Here is a 21869-nt window from a genome sequence, read left to right as displayed (position 1 = left end):
TTATCTTCTATACAGGGCAGGGGTTTTGCTAAATTGTGTTTTATTTTTTATTTAACTGTAGGAGGGGGGGGGGAGAGTCATTGCTGAGGAATTGATCTGAAAATAGGATCCACTTTAACTGGGTTTAACTGGAACTAGTTGAAAACCAGTTGATAAACTAGTTAAACACAGTTAATACCAGTTGGTTTAATATGGAAAATGGACAGAAACCTACTGGTTTATAAATTCAACCTAGTTGAACTCAGTTAAACCTAGTCCAAACCAGTTGGTTAATATGGAAAATGGACGAGTTTGGTCACTATCCAGTTGAACCGGTTGACACCAGTTAACTAGGTTCAACTGGAATTTTGACCTGGGTTTGTGGCCTGTCTTGGATGAGAGGATAAGAGCACCAGATATGCTCTGGGGTTTCTGATCGGCAGAGGGTAGATTGGAGTCCTTAAGCAAGACAGGGGCTTAATTATGGGAAGTAAACATTTGTTCAAAGAAGAAGAAATTTATATTAACAAGAAATTATAATAAAAGCCACCCGAATCTAACACCATCGAAACATTAGAACTCATAGCAACTTAGAATTTAAAATGAAATTAAACAAAAGCTCTAGAGGGAAAAAAAGTGATCAAATAAATATAGAAAAATATAAACAGTAGCCACAAACTCAGAGACATAAAACCCAATGAACACTTTCACCTGAATGTGAGATGTGAATGTTTGGTAACTAAACTCTTCAAATTAATAACAATAAAAACCTTTGACGGTTAGAAGCCTACTAAAGCATCTTAAAAAAAACATTTTACTTTGAAGTAATGTGGTTTTGTAAAAAAAAGATAACATTTTTTTTATGCCTCAACATTTTAATCTGAGAAGCAATACCTCGTAACACTTCTTAGGTTGTGTATTCCTATATATAGGAGTAGATGTTCGGGGGTTCGGGAGACTTCTCAGTTCTAAAAAGAACTGTCCTGCTTATTAACTATTACCTGGGCGGAAGGTATAGAAAATAGGCTGGGACTACTACGACTTTAGCTTATAGGATCGTGATTAACTGTACTACCGCGAAGTCAGTTCTTAAATTGATCTAAACGTTTATTAGGGATTAGTCTTCCTACACGGACATAGCGTTCCGGATTTTCAGCGACATCTCAAAAATGTGACCACCTTTTAAAATTTTCAGATGTTTTATTGTGTTCATCTACATTTATACATGAATAAAGCAATCAAATGGTTCCACAAAAAAAAAAGGTATACTATGCTTTTGAAATGAAAGTTTAAAAGCGGTTGGAAAAAAATTAATTCAATCAATTAGGAATTAGTTAACTGAATAATCAATTAAAAGGAAATGTAAATGCAGTCTAGCGCACCACAAAATGAAAAAGAAAATGTCTACACATTTTTTTGCCACTTCATTATTCAGCTTTGAAAACAAAATTGAAATACCTACTTTCCACACAGCGACAGCCAGACTGTAGTACAAGGGCATACACGTCAACACTTGACTGCGACATCAGCTGATCGCCAACAAGGTACGTATTGTGAGATGAGGCGATGTAGTAATGCGACAACGGTCGGGTCATGTCTTGATTGACCTCACGGTGCGCGGGATTGAAGATGTCGCCCTCGTGGCTCAGGAGGTACGAGGTGAACCCTGTGGAGAAATATTGATTCAATACGATGTTTCCTTTACATTGACATTCGCCGTGACAGTTTATCGGAAATTTGTATGAGAAAGACTTGAAAAGAGGGTTATCACTCAAAAACTTTATGAGCATATAAACTTACTTGGTAAAGAGCACTGGAGAGCAGTTGAGATTATTAAAAAAAAAATTAGAAACAACCCATTTGAAGTTATGATAATTTTAGAGAAAGAAGTAATTTTTCACCCACACAAATTTGAAACTGATAAAGGCTTTAGGCCAGGGCCAAATTTCATAGAGCTGCTTCAGCAGAAAATATCGCTTAATTAAATTCTGCTAAGCAGAAATGAGCAGGATACCAGTCAAAAATTGTACATGTGAGCATGGTAGTCTGGCTGGTAACCTTACTCTGGTAAAAGCAACATTTTATTGTGTTTAGTTCCTTTTTCGTTCTTAAGCAGCTCTATGAAATGGGCCCAGGATTTGAACCCACACTCTGTAAATTATAGAGCTTGAACCCACCGCCCTAGACCGACTGACCATGACACCCCACAAAAAGACTAAGAAAGACTATTTATTCGAAAATGTGTGCATAAAAAACACAAAATTTAGAGCGCCCTTAGAGTGCCTCTCTTAATGTGTTTAAATGTCCATAGGTGACAATCCACTCACCATCGATTCCCATCCATCCGTTCTTGGCGTTTTCCGGGATGGGTTCATAGGTCTGGACAAGCTCCTGGCACATATCCAGCTCTACGTCCGCTAGTCCCTGCTCCTCTTTCAAGTACTTGGCAAACTCCTCCGGCGTCATGTACCCCTTGCCGTTGCCGTACTCACTGAGGAGAAGATCCACCTCCTGCCTCGTGCTGATGGTACGGTAGAAATGGATGAACTCCTCAAAGTCCAGCTTGCCGATGTTGTCATCTTGCGAGTCGGCCTCCTGATGGAGAAAAGGATTCAGCTCAATTTAAAAACAAAACTAATTACGAATTTTCGTGAGAACTTACTAACTTCATCATAAGGTCTCATGGCCGGGTGGTTAAAGTTCTTGTGGTTAAGTCATCGGAGAGTGGGTTCGAATCCCCCAAAACTACAGAACCTCAGCAAGTAATATTTTAAGGGAAGCTTAAATCATCATTACCATCATTATCTTCAAAGTGTGTGGGTTTAATGTAAATCTGTGGACATGTGTTTTGTGTCCTACAAAAAGTACCCAGACCCTTCAATGTCACCAACAAGTGTATTCACAGTGACTGTCTATTCACAAACCCACCCCCTCCTCCCATCCCCCATTCCTCCTCCCCCTATACAAGCTGGTGACAATGAGAGACATTATTAAATACAAAGCCATCGTAGGTGCGATTAGCTCCACCTGACAACATTGCTGTGGAATGTAATCTATCATGACTTTCGTCACGACTCATTCACATCCGTCCTGACATAATGAAGCTATATGCTCAATGATCCATAATAAACCACATGTATGAGTGCACCAGCATGCTTAAAGGTGTCACCATGTTTTTTTAAGGGATTTGTCTTAAAGGGTATTATTTGTTTGTCTGTGACACTTTGCAAAATAACGCATAAAACAAAAAATCACTTGGATGGAGAGTCATAAAAATTACTGGCCTTTTTTAGATAGTTTGCAAGTTAAAAAAAAATGGCCTGTTAAAGCCCCCCTCACCTGTCTAAAAAAAATGTAGCCGAACGGGCTTAAACTGGTGTGCAACTTTTTAACAGACTGTTCACAAATTTTATGGACCTGCTCGGACAGGTTTGATTTGGAATTGTACTCCAGGACTTTGAGCCTGCTCAACATTTTCGGGAATGGTGCTTCTCGACGTATAAGGAAAACCGTGCAATTTCGAGGCATATTTTTGTGGATCGTTGTGTTCTACTTTTAAAAACATCTTTCCAACCATGTTCGGTTTCAAACGCATTTTATAGACCAACTCGCCCGATCCAAGGCAACATGTCCCTTTAGAGTATAGGATAAAATATCTTCAATAACCTTGAATAACTGTTTGACTTTTCTCTTGCTGAGGTTGACGTTGAGCTTGTGGAGGAGTTTCAAGACCTCGTCCATACTCAGCAGTCCGTCTCCACTCTTATCTGCAGCCTCGAATGTTGCCTTCAACCAAGTGAGATATCATCGTTAAGGAAATAATAAGGACAGCAATGCTTGCGTAAACAACAAGGTTTCTTTCAATGTGCTTAAAGGCAGTGGACACTATTGGTTATTGTCAAAGACTAGCCTTCACAGTTGGTGTATCTCAACATATGCATAAAATAACAAACCTGTGAAAATTTGAGCTCAATCGGTCATCGAAGTTGCGAGATAATAATGAAAGAACAAAACACCCTTGTCACACGAAGTTGTGTGCGTTTAAGATGGTTGATTTCGAGACCTCAAGTTCTAAATCTGAGGTCTCAAAATCAAATTCGTGGAAAATTACTTCTTTCTCGAAAACTATGGCACTTCAGAGGGAGCCGTTTCTCACAATGTTTTATACCATCAACCTCTCCCCATTACTCGTCACCAAGAAAGGTTTTATGCCAATAATTATTTTGAGTAATTACCAATAGTGTCCACTGCCTTGAAAGGGTTTTGATACCTTTTGTAGGTCAAGTTTTTTAACCATGACATGAATCCCTACCCACTGTGAATGAAGACGTATGTAAGATAATTTTACCTGTAGACGTTTCAGCTTCATTAGTCTTCAAGTGTTTGAGAAGAACTTCTTTTTTAAACCACAGAGCAATGTTTTAAGGAGAGTCCCGTAATTATCTTGTACATGAACATACTAAAATAATCTTTGTGACATTGTTTCACTCATTCTCAAAAACTACAGCACCTCAGCTAGAAATAATTTAAACAGCTACCTGAGCGGAATGTTTTCAATAGAAATTGTATTTTTACTTGTTTATAATGCACTTGTTCACCATTTTTTAATGTAATTTTGATATGTGTACACTTCTGAACTTTTCGTATATTATCGATCAAAAAATCAGGCCACTACCTAAAGTTTTTTTTTGAAAAACTAAAAACACTTCTGCCGTTGAGAGCAGGCGTCAAAGGACAATGCCGCTGATGTCATTGGTGGGAGTTTGCTTTGTTATACATCCACGCTGCAACAAAGCGGCTTTATCTACTTATGACGTTTTGAGAGTGATTACGTAACGGGGCTTTTCGCAAATCTCGCAGAAAAGCTCTGGACAAGGGCATACAAAATTATTGTTTTTTTACACAATTGAAACCTATTTATAATCATATGACTCGATTTCCTTATTCATCGAAAACATTTTAAGTGGAATTCAGCAAAGTTCACGACTTTACATTTTCGTTCAAGCAGGTCTTTAAGGGAAGTTTTATATCAACACTCTCTTTAAAGGCAGAGACACCTTTGGTATTCGTCGAAGACCAGTATTCTCACTAGGTGAATCCCAAAATATGCGTACAATAACAAATCTGTGAAAATTTGGGTGCATCGAAGTTGCAAGAAAATAATGAGGAAAAACAAAAACCTCGTTTGTGTGCGCTTTCAGATGCCTGAGAAAGGCTTCATGCTTGTCAGATTCAAATAATGTAATGAGGAATGACCTCTTTCTTAAACACGATGTTACTTGGAGCCGTTTCAAACAATGTTTTATACTATCAACAGCTCTCTATAGTGCTCATTAACAAGTAAGTTTTTATGCTAACAATTATTTTGAGTGGTTACCAATAGTGTCCGTCAGCATGCCTTTAAGCAGGTCTATAAATCTGGGCCCAGGGGTGCAGGGGTACGACTCGCAACTGTTCGCGCAAACGTTTTTTTATCGTTTGAACGATTGGTGTGTATACGCGATGTCAATATGGCGGCGCCCTGAAATGAAGATGGCGCGCACCATACGTAGGTTTTTTTTAAACTTTGTTTTTGCTGCAATAGTCCTCTTTTTGACATCATTACATCAACTAATTAACTTTGTTATTCCAAATCTGCATTATCATCCACCGAAAATACAATGTAATTATGTTTGTGACAAAGAAATAATACCGTATGCTTGTCCGCCATTTTAAAAACCACTCGCCAACACCTCCGAAGTATGTTCGCCTAAAGTTGCCAACGTTCGCCAACGGTGGCAGCAAACAACTCGTTCCACTTGAAATTATTGGCGAACGTGCGCAACTGTTGGCAATGTTTGCGCGAGTGGAACGCACCCCTGGTCTTGGGGGGGGGGGGGGGATATATTATTATCATTATTATTATTAAAGTAGTGTTTTTGTAAACAGTTATTTTTTTAAAGTAATAGACCACGAGGGAAAGTAATTAAAGTAATTTTAAATACTCTGGGGTCAAACAAAGTGATTACTAATAGTGTCCAGTGCCTTTTATGATAAAATGTGACTGCAGTTGTGGTTTCAAAAAAGGCCAAACTTAAGTGTCTTCATAACAAAAGGATATCTGTCTCGTAGTTTGTTATTATTCAATCGGCGAATCTCGGACCTCATTCCTCTCATCAGATGTTTCAAGCCTCTTAGCCAGATGATAATCTCCTCCTCGGTGTCTGAGATGAGGTCTAGTGTCTCCCAGGAGGTGCCGTGGATGATAGAGAAGGCGCTCTTTGGGTTGCATTTGTTCCCGCTGGCGAGGTACTTCTTAAAGGTGTCCGTGTTCAGACCCTCCCGGATCTCTTTGATGGATTCAATGTTGACTGGGGGAATAAAAAAATAACAATAAAAAGAGAGGAATTTTTTTTTATTAGGATGAATTGTTATCCTGTGGTGATGAAACAAAAGAATGCTTTCAGGCAAGACCATGGGGTCATCCAGGGGGGGGGTTCCCCCAGAGGGGTTCCCCATGGGATTTAGCCCAGAGAGGGGTTGGTCCATGGGGTCAGTCCAGGGGGGGGTTTGTCCAGAGGAGTTTAGACCCCTCCCTGCACTCCATGACTTTTAATCATTTTTTTTCAAATCATTTTTTTTTTTTTTTTTCCTTTCTTAAAGTTCAAAACTTCTGTCATCATAATTATATGCCAGTCTGCGTTTTGTAATCCCCAGGGAATTGAGAAAGTTAGTGGAATGTTATAAAAGTATTTCTAATGAACAGGGTTAATCATATTATGTTTTTTTTTAATTCTTACACTGATGTGTGTTTAGCACTGTATATTTGGTACTTTCCCTAGTCCAGTGGAAAAAAATCCACGAGCATATCACTTGGGAGGAATTCGAACCAACAACTTTCCCCATGCTAGAGCAGGTAAACCTATTTGCTTATACCCTTGGACCATCAAGCCTACCCGATGGCTAGAGGCAGTTTCAAGCCAATATTATTTTAGCAGCAGGTACTGCTGATTAGATCTGGGAACTTGAGTCTGGGATTAAGAAAATTTGTTGGCTTTAAAGGCAGTGGACACTATTGGTAATTACTCAAAATAATCATTATCATAAAACCTTTCTTGATTACGAGTAACGGGGAGAGGTTGATAGTATAAAACATTGTGAGAAACAGCTCCCTCTGAAGTGATGTAGTTTTCGAGAAAGAAGTAATTTTCCACGAATTTGATTGTGAGACCTCAGATTTAGAAGTTGAGGTCTCGAAATTTTAAGCATCTGAAAGCACACAACTTCGTGTGACCATGGTGCGACAAGGGTGTTTTTTTTCTTTCATTAATATCTCGCAACTTCGACGACCGATTGAGCATTTTTTTAATGCACATGTTGAGATACACCAACTGTGAAGACTAGTCTTTGACAATTACCAATAGTGTCCAGTGTCTTTATGGATGTATTATGTTGTTAAGCACCTTGAACCAGTTACTAGAGTAATAGTAGCCCTAGTCTCGCTACAGACCTAAATTTCGATTGGCCGCTTACAAGATACCCATTCATCATCTGCACTAACCGATTAATTTTGTTTGGTTTTGGGAGATGTCTTTTTTATTTTTCTTTGTGAGATTGTTAGAAATCATTCTGTGGTAAAATTTCTGAATCAGCACCTGCCGCTGATCCAGTGACATTTCAGATTTCAACGAGTTCAGCAAAATCTGTGCCAGTAAAACAGGTGGCTCAGTAATCCATGCAGAAACTCGCAAGACTTTCCGCAAATTGAACTATGCAGCTTTTTGTGCGCCTTTTTAGTTGTTATTATTATTTTTTTCTTCTTCTTTAAGACAGCCTGGTTGCACCTACATTTTTTTTTTATCTAGGCTTCCTGTCTATTTTTTTCTTCAAATAATTGTTTACAAAAATCATGTCCCTCCTAAACCAATTTTGATGTCTCCATTTTGTAACTGTGTAATTTTATCATCTTATTAAATGTTGTATTTACTGTATACTTTCCTGTAAATCAACCCTTGGTCTCCATTGGAAATTTGTTTTTAAGGAATAAATCAAAGGAATTAATTGTTTTTTCTTCATATGGCTGAGCGGAGTGTCTTGGCAGAGTGTCTTGGCCGAGTGTCTTAGTGCACTGAGCTATATTTCTGGTAAATGTGGGAAATAGTTTTTAGGTTCTGATCTTGACCACGATGCTTGGTGATCCTTGAGAATTCCCGCTTAAAGCGTTTTAATCAAGTTTTTGGCCATGACATTAATCCTTTCTCACTGTGAATATAATTTACTTAGTGAAGTGTCAGCTTCGTTAGTTGTAAATTTGATGAAAAAAAAGTGAAAACCACAGAGCAGTGTTTTCAGGAGAGGATCACGTAAATCCAGAGTATGCTTAAATAATTTCTCAAAAACTACAGCACCTCAGCAAGCAATATTTTGAGGGAAGCTTTCTGCCATCATTATCATTAAACCATGTAGGTTTAATGTTAATCTGTGTAGGTTTGTGTTTTGTGTCGTACGAAGAGTACCCAAACCCTTTAAACCATAATCCATGTTGTGTAATAGACGGCCAAGAACACTTAATTGCTGAGAGAATGAGCCTCCCATATTATGTCAGGCACGGCTGGCTGCAGATTGCACTACATCACCTTGTAAGCTTTTAAAATGTGCTGTATAAATTGGTCTCATCATTCAGACATAGCCCGCATTCCCTTCATAATAGACCCTATGCACATGACGTCATTTCAGTAGGGCGCCCTCACCTAGAGGTCAAAAGGAGGTTGTTCATTGGCCAATACTGTGCGCCGTGCGTACAAATCCGTGCGTCTCGATTGTTTCGTCACCGTTTTTCCTCTAAGACGGCGGCTGGATGACGTCAATGCATAAGGTCTATAATGAATGTGTGAGAAGTCCAGCATGCGTATAAAACGCTTATATAAGAACTGCCCTTTTTTTCCCCTCCAAACATTACCACTACTAGCTGCTATAAATTAGACTCATGGTAAATTGGAAACTGGCTTAAGTCAACAAATCCTTGATTGTCACACTTACAAGTGCCAAAAGCTGTTTACTGTACACCCCCTCCTCACACCATAAATCCTTCACTAATTGGGGTGGAAGATAATTTTGTTTTAGATTCAAACAGGTAACGTCAAAAACATTTGAAAACAGACAAATTCCAATGCAAAATCTCATGAGTGCTCAAAATGAAGAAGACAAAAGTATCTATAGCAAAACTGCTAACCAAAAGAACCCAATGGTATAAATGCAAAAGAAATTTAATGGTCTGGTGTTTCGACCCTAGGAGAGTCTTTCTAGCTCGAAAAAGGCTAAGCGACAACACAGGTATTTTGGCTGGTAAGCATAGTTTTGTTGTGCTTAGCTACCTTTTGTGCTCAAGCAGCCCAGATGGTTTACCAAACATTTTTAACAGTAACCTCTCTCTGTTCACCATCGGTGTCCAATTTCATGGCTCGGCTTACCACAGAATTATGCACTTACATCTCAAAGTACTAGGTGCTTAACAGTGCGACGTAAGCGAATGAATAAAAAAATATATAAATAATAGTAAACTTGCGGATAAAGAGGGAGTGGTCGTACCCGCAGGTTTACTATTATTTTATAGTTTTTCTGATTACTCACATCATGCAAAGCTTCAAATATCACTCAGAGCCATGAAATTGGACCTTGGTTTTATGTTCTAAATGTATCTTCAAATTCTAGCGGCATGTCTCCATGGGTGGCCACTGGCTTTCTGCTTACCGGTGGATTCTGCGCTTAACAAAGTGCAGCAAGTGAAGAATTACGTAGTAAGCAGAGTCATGATATTGAACCCATGGGTTATATGATGTTCTATATGTATCTTCAAACACTACAGGCATGTCTCCATGGGCAGCCACTGGCTCAATGTGCCAAAGGGACTCTCTGCTTACCACGGACCCGATGTGCTTTACAGTGAGACGCGCAAGAAGAGTTCTGCAGTAAGCCGAGCCGTGAACTCGACACCAGTTTATGTTATAAATGTATCTTCAAACACGTCAGGCATGACGTCTCCATGGGCAGCCACTGGCTCAATGTGCCAAAGGGACTCTCTGCTTACCACGGACCCGATGTGCTTTACAGTGAGACGCGAGAGAAGAGTTCTGCAGTAAGCTGAGCCGTGAACTGGACACCAGTTTATGTTATAAATGTGTCATCAAACACGTCAGGCATGACGTCTCCATGGGCAGCCACTGGCTCAATGTGTCAAAAGGACTCTCTGCATACCACGGACCTGATGTGCTTTACAGTGCGACAGAGTTCTGCAGTAAGCCGAGCCATGAAACTGGACACCAGTTTATGTTATAAATGTATCTTCAAACACGTCAGGCATGTCTCCAAGGGCAGCCACTGGCTCAATGTCCCAAAGAGACCCTTTCCAGCAACACTTTGTAAATCCCCATTGCGTTCAACTCTTCAACCTCATCAACAGGGGGGTACTGTCATTTAGGTGTCGATATGATCTGATACACCGCGACAAAATCCTGGCACTTCTCAGGTAAACGACATGAAACCCAAACATTTTTAACATTAACCTCCGTTCACCATCAGGGTCAAACCTCATTGCTCTGCTTACCACGAAATTATTGCGCTTACATCCCAAAGTAATGTGTGCTTTACAAGGTGCTGCAAGCAAGCAGCGAACAAATCTGCTGTAGGCAGAGCCATTAAAGTGGACCCAGGGGTTTTGTTCAATGTATCTTCGAACACTACAGGCATGTCTCCATAGGCAGCCACTGGCTAAATATGCCAATAAGACTCTCTGCTTACCCTGGAATTCTGCGCTTACAACCCAAATGACTACATGTCCATGTATGTGGTAAACAAAAGTGCTGTGTGCGAAGAATTCTGCAGTAGAGCCATTAAAGTGGACCCAGGGGTTTTGTTCAATGTATCTTCGAACACTACAGGCATATCTCCGTAGGCAGCCAATGGCTCAATGTGCCAAAGAGACTCTTTGCAGTAACACTTTGTAAATCCCCTTTGCAGTCAACTCTTGAACCTCAGTAACTCAAATAGGCAATACTGTCATTTAGGTGTCGATATGATTCTGATACACTGCGAAAAAATCCTGGCACTTCTCAGGTAAACAGCACCCAAGGTGAAGACGCATTGGCATTGATATAAATGTGAAGACAGCTGTAACACATTGGCATTGATATCAATGTGATGCGATGTCTTAAAGGCAGTGGACACTATTGGTAACTACTCAAAATAATTGTTAGCATAAAAAACTTACTTGGTAACGAGTGATAGAGAGCTGTTGATAGTATAAATCATTTTGAGAAACGGCTCCCTCTGAGGTAGTATTTGAGAGAGAAGTAATTTCTCACTAAAACATTTGAATTGAATTTGAGACCTCAGCTAAGGTCTTGAATTCAAGGCATCTGAAAGCACACAACTTCTGCAACAAGGGTGTTTTTTCTTCATTTATTCTTTTGCAACTTTGACGACCAATTGAGTTCAAATTTTCACAGGTTTGTTAATTATGCATATGCTAAGATACACCAAGTGAGAAGACTGGTCTTTGACAATTACCAAAGGTGTCAAGTGTCTTTAAAGGCAAAGTATACATTTTGATTTTTGGAACAGTTCAATTGTTTTAACCCTATAGAAATGTAGATGTATACTATGAAACTACCATGTGAAAATCAATTTCAAAATGTGGTCCCGTTTTTTGAGATATCACTGAAAAAGAGGAGTGAATATTATTTCCATGAGAGAAGACTTAACCCTACACTAGGAATACACAGATTCAAATTTTGGGGCACAAAAACTGATTTTAACTTTTTGTACATAACCACATTACTACCAAGTAAAATGCTTCTCAAAATGCTTCATACTATCCAAGGCTGTTGTAGGCTTCAAACCAAAAGTTTGTATTGCCATTTATGTTGGGAGTGATTACCAAACGAATACCTTCCCTTTAATGAGCAAATTAACCAAGTTTCCCCTTAATGAGCAAATTAACCAAGTTCGATTTTCTTTTAGCAGAAAGTGCAATTTTTTTGTTCGCAAGGAGCATCGCAAACTACCACTGTTGAACTCGGGAAAGAATAAAATAAAAAAGTACAGCTTTTCATCTGGAGAAAAATGGTGATAAGTTGTACCAAACCTCTAGAAATTTCTAAAAAAATATTTCTTCCAGATAGTATTCAATTCAAATCCTGAGATATGCTCCCCAACTATTTGTATTTCAAGTCGCTGCGAGCGTCAACATGTACAGCAGGTGATTCATAAAATCTTAAAATAGCTCCGTTTCACACCCCGGCCCGTGAAGTCTAAAATGAACGGCTAGGTAATGAATCAAACGGTGAGGTGTCTGGCTAGTTGACAATGAGTAGGAGGTTTAAAGTGAGCAAGTGTTGAAAACTGAACCAGAAACCAATCGTACACACAAGTGTGGAACCTACGACATCCAAATCATACAACCAATCGCACAACCAAGCCTAAGGTGTCTGGCTAGTTGACAATGAATAGGAGGTTTAAAGTGAGCAGGTGTTGAAAACTGAACTAGAAAAACAATGGTACAACCAAGTGTGGAACCTATAAGATCCAATTGTATAACCAAGCGTTGGAACCTAGCATACAAACTACCGCACAACCAAGCAGGGAACCTAGCATACAATCAATCGCACAACCAAGCCTAAGGTGTCTGGCTAGTTGACAATGAGTAGGAGGTTTAAAGTGAGCAAGTGTTGAAAACTGAACCAGAAAATCAAAGGTACAACCAAGTGTGGAGGAGCCATCATCACACGTAACCAAGCCTGGCGACACTGAGCAAGCAACCAATCGGACACCCTAGCGTGGAACCTACAGCACGTAACCAATAAGCCATTTGCAAGTTAGCTTTGAATAATGTCTGGTACAATAACTTGCTTAGTCACAATGTATCGCTTACATTTGAATACCTCAGACTACAGAGAAAGTTGCTATGTCAAATGGTTTTGGGCAAGCCTTTGACTAGAAACCTCAAGATAAGCAAACCTGTGCAACATTGTGCCATACTAATTCATTTAGAATTGTGTTTGGGTTTGCGGCGTTGCTTACATAACATAGCAAAAGCTTGACCCTAGTCATGTGACATAGCAACCGTCTCGATAGTCTGAGGAATTCAAATGTAAGTGGTGAACTTCTGTAGGCCTACATTTCCTGTAACCTTTTTTTCAATTTAAGTTTAATATAACCAGGAGGATGGTCAGGTTATGAAGCCCGGGAAGAAAGAAAATTCAGACGACCGTTCTTATTTCTCAAAGAAGTGGGTCAGTCGCTCGCAGCAATTCATTCACACAATCTCCTTTGGGAATAGAGACCAAAAAGTAGTTCATGTTTCATCAAGCCATACATTAATGCAAATTGATGGGTACCTTGGTTAGATCGGTAGTGAAAACATCTCGCAAATATTGTGGACGTGCTCCGGCAACAACTTTTGGTTTTTCTTCATTGGTTCCGTAATAAACATTCTGGAGCGACTTGCTGAGTTGCATTACTTTGGGAAGATCATGATTTCGTTCAACAGTTTTTTATGAGAGCAGCTCATAGTGGAATCCCACATTAATAACATCACATAACTTTACAGGGAGGGTGAACCTTAATAAGTCCAAAAATAAATGCCCATCAAAACTTAGTTGTATTTCAATTATGGATCTTGGGTGTTTATTGGCGATATCCTCAAAATGCTACCACCTTAACAGGTTAGTTTAATTGTAAATATCTACATTTGTAAAGGATTAAAACCATACAACAGTAAACAAAAAAAAAAAAAAACCTTAAAGTTAATATGTACGTACATTCTTCTCAGTGAAGCATGTTTTAAATTATTTCGTCTTGCATCGTGACGTTTACAAAAAGAATATCGGTTTACTCACTGACCGTTTAGTGTGAAGAAATTATAAAACATCATGTTGTATTTATGATTAGTTTATAATATCATACACATGTTGGCCATGGACCAAATGAAAGGCTGACTTCTCAGCGCCAAAGTAATGAACTTGGAAGTAACGGTTGGGTTACGCTTGATAACCAAATATACAAACGGTTCTCCGCACAAATTTCCTCTTCATTTATTTTGTCTTGATAGTTAGGGTTGTCAATCTATTGCAGCGAAACTAGGGCAAACATCCAGGGGGGCCTAAAATGGTGCTCCTTTCTAGGGGGTACTTCTGGCAAATTGAAACTGTAGTCTCTGTTTGTAATTTTTCTCACATACCGGTGGGCCCTATTTTAGTTATACCAGGGTTGCTTGATCAATCGCACCACAAAACTAGGGTAAACATTTTAGGGGGCAGAAAGGGTGCTCCTTTCCAGGTGGGTACTTCTGACAAATTGAAACTGTAGTTTCCGTTCATAATTTTTCTCAAATACGCCCCTTTTTAGTTATACCAGGGTTGCTTGATCAATCGCATTACAAAAGTAGGGTAAGCATTTAGGGGGCAGGAAGGGGTGCATCTTTCGTAATTTTCTCAAACACGCCCCTTGTCAGCTCACTTGCTATGAACTAAGCTTGTTTCAAAACTTCAAAGGTGATTTTCTCCAAGCACCGAGTTTTGGCTGTGATACGTCAGTTCGTTGCATGACTGACAAACTCAACTAATTACAGCCATTTTGCAGCCGCAGTTGTGACACTTTGTGTCATTGTAAACACTTTGTGTTTATCTATAGGGATTTTGTTTTTACTCTGTCAGCGCTAACAAGAATTGTTTTGATGGATTTGGCGCTACATAATTGTTTTATTATTATTATTATTATTATTATTATTATTATTATTATTATTATTATTATTATTATTATTATTATTATTATTATTATTATTATTATTATTATTATTATTATTATTATTATTATTATTATTATTATTATTATTATTATTATTATTATTATTATTATTAAGCAACACACTCAACCATTACTGCTGCGTTCTCCGGATAGGACGTAAAGCTATAGGTTTCATGTGTTGTGTAATGTATGCAAAAGAACCCAGTACACACTTACATAAAAAAAAACACGGGGTCGCCCGGTGTTCCTGGTTTGATTGGCAGCATATTGCACCACAGGTTAACCATTACATGGTGCTATGTAAAGAGAGAGATGTAGCTCAACAAACCTTGCAGAAACACACTGAATAATGAGGCGCCATGAGCGTTATCGCTTTACGGATTTGAGAGCTAGAAGCCACTACTTTTATTATTAATATACGAAGCCTTTCAGACCAACTTCCTCGCAGCTCATCTACTATCATCTTTAAAGGGTTTAAAAACAAGACCAATAAACAAACTTCGTCCCCTCACGCCTCAAGGTTATAAAAAATAAAGTGTCAAATTTGATCCGTCTTTAAGTGTGAAAATCTAGAGGGGATCTTCCTGGAGACATTTTCCCCATGAAGTGCGTCTGTCCGTCCATCTCTCGCCAGAAGTGTGAACCTCTGGGGGGAGCGTTAAGGGTCAGTACAAATTAGATTTCCCGAGACAGTGTCAGCGCATGAATATTGATGTTCCACCTTGTGATTTCTCCGTTGTCATCTTACATAAGACAACAGTTATAACATTCTGCATCTGATTGTGTAACACATGTAGGTGGTAAACTTGTATATCATTGGAGACACCGTTTAGCGCACATCTCGAAGGAATGTAGAATGCAAATTGAATTTTAGTTGGTCAGGGTCAATGGAAATAGACCTTATCGCAAATGCTCGGTACGCGCACGTTAGCAGCGGAATGAGGTAATAATAATAATGATAATAAAGAACACTTAATAGAGCGCTGGTATCCGCCTCAGGAAGGCGCTCATGGCGCTTGAGGAGAGAAAGACAAGTAAGGACTGAGGATTGTGTGAGTATGCTTGTTTGAACAGGTGAGATTTTAAGTTTGTCTTGAATGTTGTGATGGATGGAGATGATCTGACAGTCAGTGGGAGTTGGTTCCACACCGGGGCTGTTGAAAGTCAGTGGGAGTTGGTTCCACACCCGGGCTGATGCTACAGAAAAAGACCTGTTGCCCCTAAGGGTGGAAGTTCTGGGCTGATGAAGCATCATGAGCTCATCAGAACGCAGTCCAGTGTGTGCTGAGGTGTATGGGTGGATGAGGTTGATGAGGTATTCTGGAGCATTGTTGTGAAGGATTTTGAAAATGAATAGGGCAAGTTTGTACTGAATCCTGTGAGGTGCATGCTGGTCTGCGCAATGGGTATTTGCGAAAAAGATCTAGACCCCCCTATGGTGGATGAGAAGGTAGGGGGGGGGGGGGAAATGTCACATAAATAAACATAGTACATGCAGTATGGATCGACCTTTGTGTGAATGTTTATGTAAAACACATTTCAAAACTCCGTTTTACTATATGTTAAAACAAAAAACTTTTTGCCAAACCTCAAAAGTTTATTTTGCTCACAAAAAACTGAATAAAGTGAGCTTTTAAACACCTATTAACATTGTAGGCCTGGAAGTATTGCTCTCCCAGCCAAACACTTTACTACAAAAACCTCCATGCCACCCCTCCCAGCCAGACACTTTACAACAAAAACCTCAATGCCACCCCCTCCCAGCCAAACACTTTACTACATTAACCTCCATGCCACCCCTCCCAGCCACACACTTTACTACAAAAACCTCCATGCCACCCCTCCCAGCCACACACTTAACTACAAAAACCTCCATGTCACCTCTCCCAGTCAGACACTTTACTACAAAAACCTCAATGCCACCCCCTCCCAGCCAAACACTTTACTACAAAAACCTCCATGCTCACCCCTCCCAGCCAGACACTTTTTAATACATTAAAAACCTCCATGCCACCCCCTCCTAGTCAGACACATTACAACAAAAACCTCTACGCCGCCCCCTCCCAGCCAGACACTTTACTACAAAAACTTCCATGCCACCCCCTCCCAGCCAGACACTTTACTACAAAATCTTCCATGCCACCCCTCCCATCAGCCAGACACTTTACTACAAAAACCTACATGCCACCCCCTCCCAGCCACACACTTTACTACAAAAACCTACATGCCATCCCCTCCCAGCCACACACTTTACTAAAAAAACCTCAATGCCACCCCCTTCCAGCCACACACTTTACTACAAAAACCTCAATGCCACCCCCTTCCAGCCAGACACTTTACTACAAAAACCTCAATGCCACCCCCTCCCAGCCAGACACTTTACTACAATAACCTCCATGCCACCCCCTCCCAGCCAGACACTTTACTACAAAAACCTCCATGCCCCCCCTCTCAGCCAAACACTTTACTACAAAAACCTCCATGCCACCCCCTCCCAGCCAAACACTTTACTACAAAAACCTCCATGCTCACCCCTCCCAGCCAGACACTTTTTAATACAACAAAAACCTCCATGCCACCCCCTCCCAGTCAGACACTTTACAACAAAAACCTCCATGCCACCCCCTCCCAGTCACACACTTTACTACAAAAACCTCAATGCCATCCCCTCCCAGCCACACACTTTACTACAAAAACCTCCATGCCACGCCCTCCCAGCCAGACACTTTACTACAAAAACCTCCATGCCACCCCCTCCCAGCCACACACTTTACTACAAAAACCTACATGCCATCCCCTCCCAGCCAGACACTTTACTACAAAAACCTCAATGCCACCCCTCCCAGCCAGACACTTTACTACAAAAACCGCAATGCCACCCCTTCCCAGCCACACACTTTACTACAAAAACCTCAATGCCACCCCCTCCCAGCCAGACACTTTCCTACAATAACCTCCATGCCCCCCCTCTCAGCCAAACACTTTACTACAAAAACCTCCATGCCACCCCCTCCCAGCCAAACACGTTACTACAAAAACCTCCATGCTCACCCCTCCCAGCCAGACACTTTTTAATACAACAAAAACCTCCATGCCACCCCCTCCCAGTCAGACACTTTACAACAAAAACCTCCACGCCACCCCTCCCAGCCAGACACTTTACTACAAAAACTTCCATGCCACCCCTCCCAGCCAGACACTTTACTACAAAAACCTCCATGCCACCCCCTCCCAGCCAGACACTTTACTACAAAAACCTCCATGCCACCCCCTCCCAGCCACACACTTTACTACAAAACCTACATGCCATCCCCTCCCAGCCAGACACTTTACTACAAAAACCTCAATGCCACCCCCTTCCAGCCACACACTTTACTACAAAAACCTACATGCCATCCCCTCCCAGCCACACACTTTACTAAAAAAACCTCAATGCCACCCCCTTCCAGCCACACACTTTACTACAAAAACCTCAATGCCACCCCCTTCCAGCCAGACACTTTACTACAAAAACCTCAATGCCACCCCCTCCCAGCCAGACACTTTACTACAATAACCTCCATGCCACCCCCTCCCAGCCAGACACTTTACTACAAAAACCTCCATGCCCCCCCTCTCAGCCAAACACTTTACTACAAAAACCTCCATGCCACCCCCTCCCAGCCAAACACTTTACTACAAAAACCTCCATGCTCACCCCTCCCAGCCAGACACTTTTAATACAACAAAAACCTCCATGCCACCCCCTCCCAGTCAGACACTTTACAACAAAAACCTCCATGCCACCCCCTCCCAGTCACACACTTTACTACAAAAACCTCAATGCCATCCCCTCCCAGCCACACACTTTACTACAAAAACCTCCATGCCACGCCCTCCCAGCCAGACACTTTACTACAAAAACCTCCATGCCACCCCCTCCCAGCCACACACTTTACTACAAAAACCTACATGCCATCCCCTCCCAGCCAGACACTTTACTACAAAAACCTCAATGCCACCCCTCCCAGCCAGACACTTTACTACAAAAACCGCAATGCCACCCCTTCCCAGCCACACACTTTACTACAAAAACCTCAATGCCACCCCCTCCCAGCCAGACACTTTCCTACAATAACCTCCATGTCCCCCCTCTCAGCCAAACACTTTACTACAAAAACCTCCATGCCACCCCCTCCCAGCCAAACACGTTACTACAAAAACCTCCATGCTCACCCCTCCCAGCCAGACACTTTTTAATACAACAAAAACCTCCATGCCACCCCCTCCCAGTCAGACACTTTACAACAAAAACCTCCACGCCACCCCTCCCAGCCAGACACTTTACTACAAAAACTTCCATGCCACCCCTCCCAGCCAGACACTTTACTACAAAAACCTCCATGCCACCCCCTCCCAGCCAGACACTTTACTACAAAAACCTCCATGCCACCCCCTCCCAGCCACACACTTTACTACAAAAACCTACATGCCATCCCCTCCCAGCCAGACACTTTACTACAAAAACCTCAATGCCACCCCCTTCCAGCCACACACTTTACTACAAAAACCTCCATGCCACCCCTCCCAGCCACACACTTTACTACAAAAACCTCAATGCCACCCCTCCCAGCCAGACACTTTACTACAAAAACCTCAATGCCACCCCCTTCGAGCCAGACACTTTACTACAAAAACCTCCATGCCACCCCTCCCAGCCAGACACTTTACTACAAAAACCTCCATGCCACCCCTCCTAGCCAGACACTTTACTACAAAAACCTCAATGCCATCCCCTCCCAGCCAGACATTTTCCTACAATAACCTCCATGCCACCCCTCCCAGCCAGACACTTTCCTACAATAACCTCCATGCCCCCCCCCTCTCAGCCAAACACTTTACTACAAAAACCTCCATGCCACCCCTCCCAGCCAGACACTTTTTAATACAACAAAAACCTCCATGCCACCCCCTCCCAGTCAGACACTTTACAACAAAAACCTCCACGCCACCCCTCCCAGCCAGACACTTTACTACAAAAACTTCCATGCCACCCCTCCCAGCCAGACACTTTACTACAAAAACCTCCATGCCACCCCCTCCCAGCCAGACACTTTACTACAAAAACCTCCATGCCACCCCCTCCCAGCCACACACTTTACTACAAAAACCTACATGCCATCCCCTCCCAGCCAGACACTTTACTACAAAAACCTCAATGCCACCCCCTTCCAGCCACACACTTTACTACAAAAACCTCCATGCCACCCCTCCCAGCCACACACTTTACTACAAAAACCTCAATGCCACCCCTCCCAGCCAGACACTTTACTACAAAAACCTCAATGCCACCCCCTTCCAGCCAGACACTTTACTACAAAAACCTCCATGCCACCCCTCCCAGCCAGACACTTTACTACAAAAACCTCCATGCCACCCCTCCTAGCCAGACACTTTACTACAAAAACCTCAATGCCATCCCCTCCCAGCCAGACACTTTCCTACAATAACCTCCATGCCACCCCTCCCAGCCAGACACTTTCCTACAATAACCTCCATGCCCCCCCCCCCTCTCAGCCAAACACTTTACTACAAAAACCTCCATGCCACCCCTCCCAGCCAGACACTTTACTACAAAAACCTCCATGCCACCCCCTCCCAGCCAGACACTTTACTACAAAAACCTCCATGCCACCCCTCCCAGCCACACACTTTACTACAAAAACCTCAATGCCACCCCTCCCAGCCAGACACTTTACTACAAAAACCTCAATGCCACCCCTCCCAGCCAGACACTTTCCTACAATAACCTCCATGCCCCCCCCCCCCCCCCCCCTCAGCCAAAAACTTACTACAAAAACCTCTGTGCCGCCCCTCCCAGTCAGACACTTTACTACAAAAATCTCAATGCCACCCCTCCCAGCCATACAAAAACCTCCATGCCATCCAGAAGTATAAACTTGCCGGGAATTTTCTCCGGTGAATTTCAAGCGAGTATCATGAGTGATCCATTCTCATTCGGCAGATCATGCTCGCTGGCGCAAACCATCAAGTGTTAACAGATGCCATTATGTCAAGCCATGGAGCATGTATATCTACATGTGTGAACCACTCTCATGTGTCACGGCAAATCAACACTCTGCTGTTTGCTGAACAACAAAAAGCGTATGGCATTCAAACATTCAATTCTAGTTTTAAAAAGACAATGTATAATAATGTACAGAATTTGTATTTTGTCTTAATTTTGTATCAACAAAAAAGTTATTTTGAATTTGAGAGATCACTGATTATATAATGAGAACTCACTGATTATAATGAGAACTCACTGATTGTAATGAGAACTCACTGATTTAATGAGAACTCACTGATTTAATGAGAACCCACTGATTTAATGAGAACCCACTGATTTAATGAGAGCTTGCTGATTAAGAGAGAACTCACTGATTTAATGAGAACTCGCTGATTTAATGCGAACTCACCGATTAATAATAATAATAATAATAATAATAATAATAATAAGACTTGTAATGCGCACATATCCACCCTGCTGGGTGTTCAAGGCGCAGAATAATGAGAACTCACTGAGAATAATGAGAACTCACAGATTATAATGAGAGCTCTCTGATTTTAATGTTGGCTACTACAGTGAGCTTCCAGGGCCTAATTTGCTTAAGCAAGAAAAAAACTTGCTTATTTAACACATGTTACTGGCTTAATGCCTTATACATTGCTTGTGTCTGGTTTTTAGCTGTTGTTTACTTAGCATCACAATTGAGTGGAGTCCTGGCCGGTAATCTGGTTTTACAAGCAAGGATGTTTTTGCTTAAGCAAAATGTTTTGCTTAAGCAGCTCCATGATATTGGGCCCATGTGTAAACTTGAATTGAAACTTAAATTTGAAACATAATTTTCTTTTCAAACTACCAATCCTGCACATCCTGTCTTTAATGGCGAGATTGTTTTTCTTCTAGATTAAAGTAAAGAAGACTGCTCACTTTAATAAGTCAAGATAGTAGATTACTGTAGGGGGTAGAGGCAGGATCTCAGGACTGATCTTAATCTCGAAGATGTCCGAGGGGTTAATGTTAACTAATCTTAACTTAAAGGGAAGGTTTGTCATATTTTTAAAGA

General features: G+C 41.3%; 1 protein-coding gene across 1 annotated transcript in view; it reads right to left on the bottom strand.

Moving 5' to 3' along the window:
- The window catches only part of LOC117302180, a 135120-nt gene that overhangs the window by 33547 nt on the left and 79704 nt on the right, over positions 1 to 21869 (bottom strand). The window contains exons 6-9 of the mRNA XM_033785994.1: positions 6080 to 6329; positions 3646 to 3775; positions 2307 to 2574; positions 1442 to 1645 (exon numbers count right to left, since the gene is read on the bottom strand). Coding sequence (XP_033641885.1) covers positions 1442 to 1645; positions 2307 to 2574; positions 3646 to 3775; positions 6080 to 6329 — 852 coding nt within the window. The remainder of the gene's footprint in view (positions 1 to 1441; positions 1646 to 2306; positions 2575 to 3645; positions 3776 to 6079; positions 6330 to 21869) is intronic.

This window comes from Asterias rubens, chromosome 18 (genome assembly GCF_902459465.1).
Source record: "Asterias rubens chromosome 18, eAstRub1.3, whole genome shotgun sequence".
Taxonomy (NCBI): domain Eukaryota; kingdom Metazoa; phylum Echinodermata; class Asteroidea; order Forcipulatida; family Asteriidae; genus Asterias; species Asterias rubens.
The sequence above is the reverse complement of the archived record's forward strand: the minus strand, read 5'-3'. Positions and strand labels throughout refer to the sequence as shown.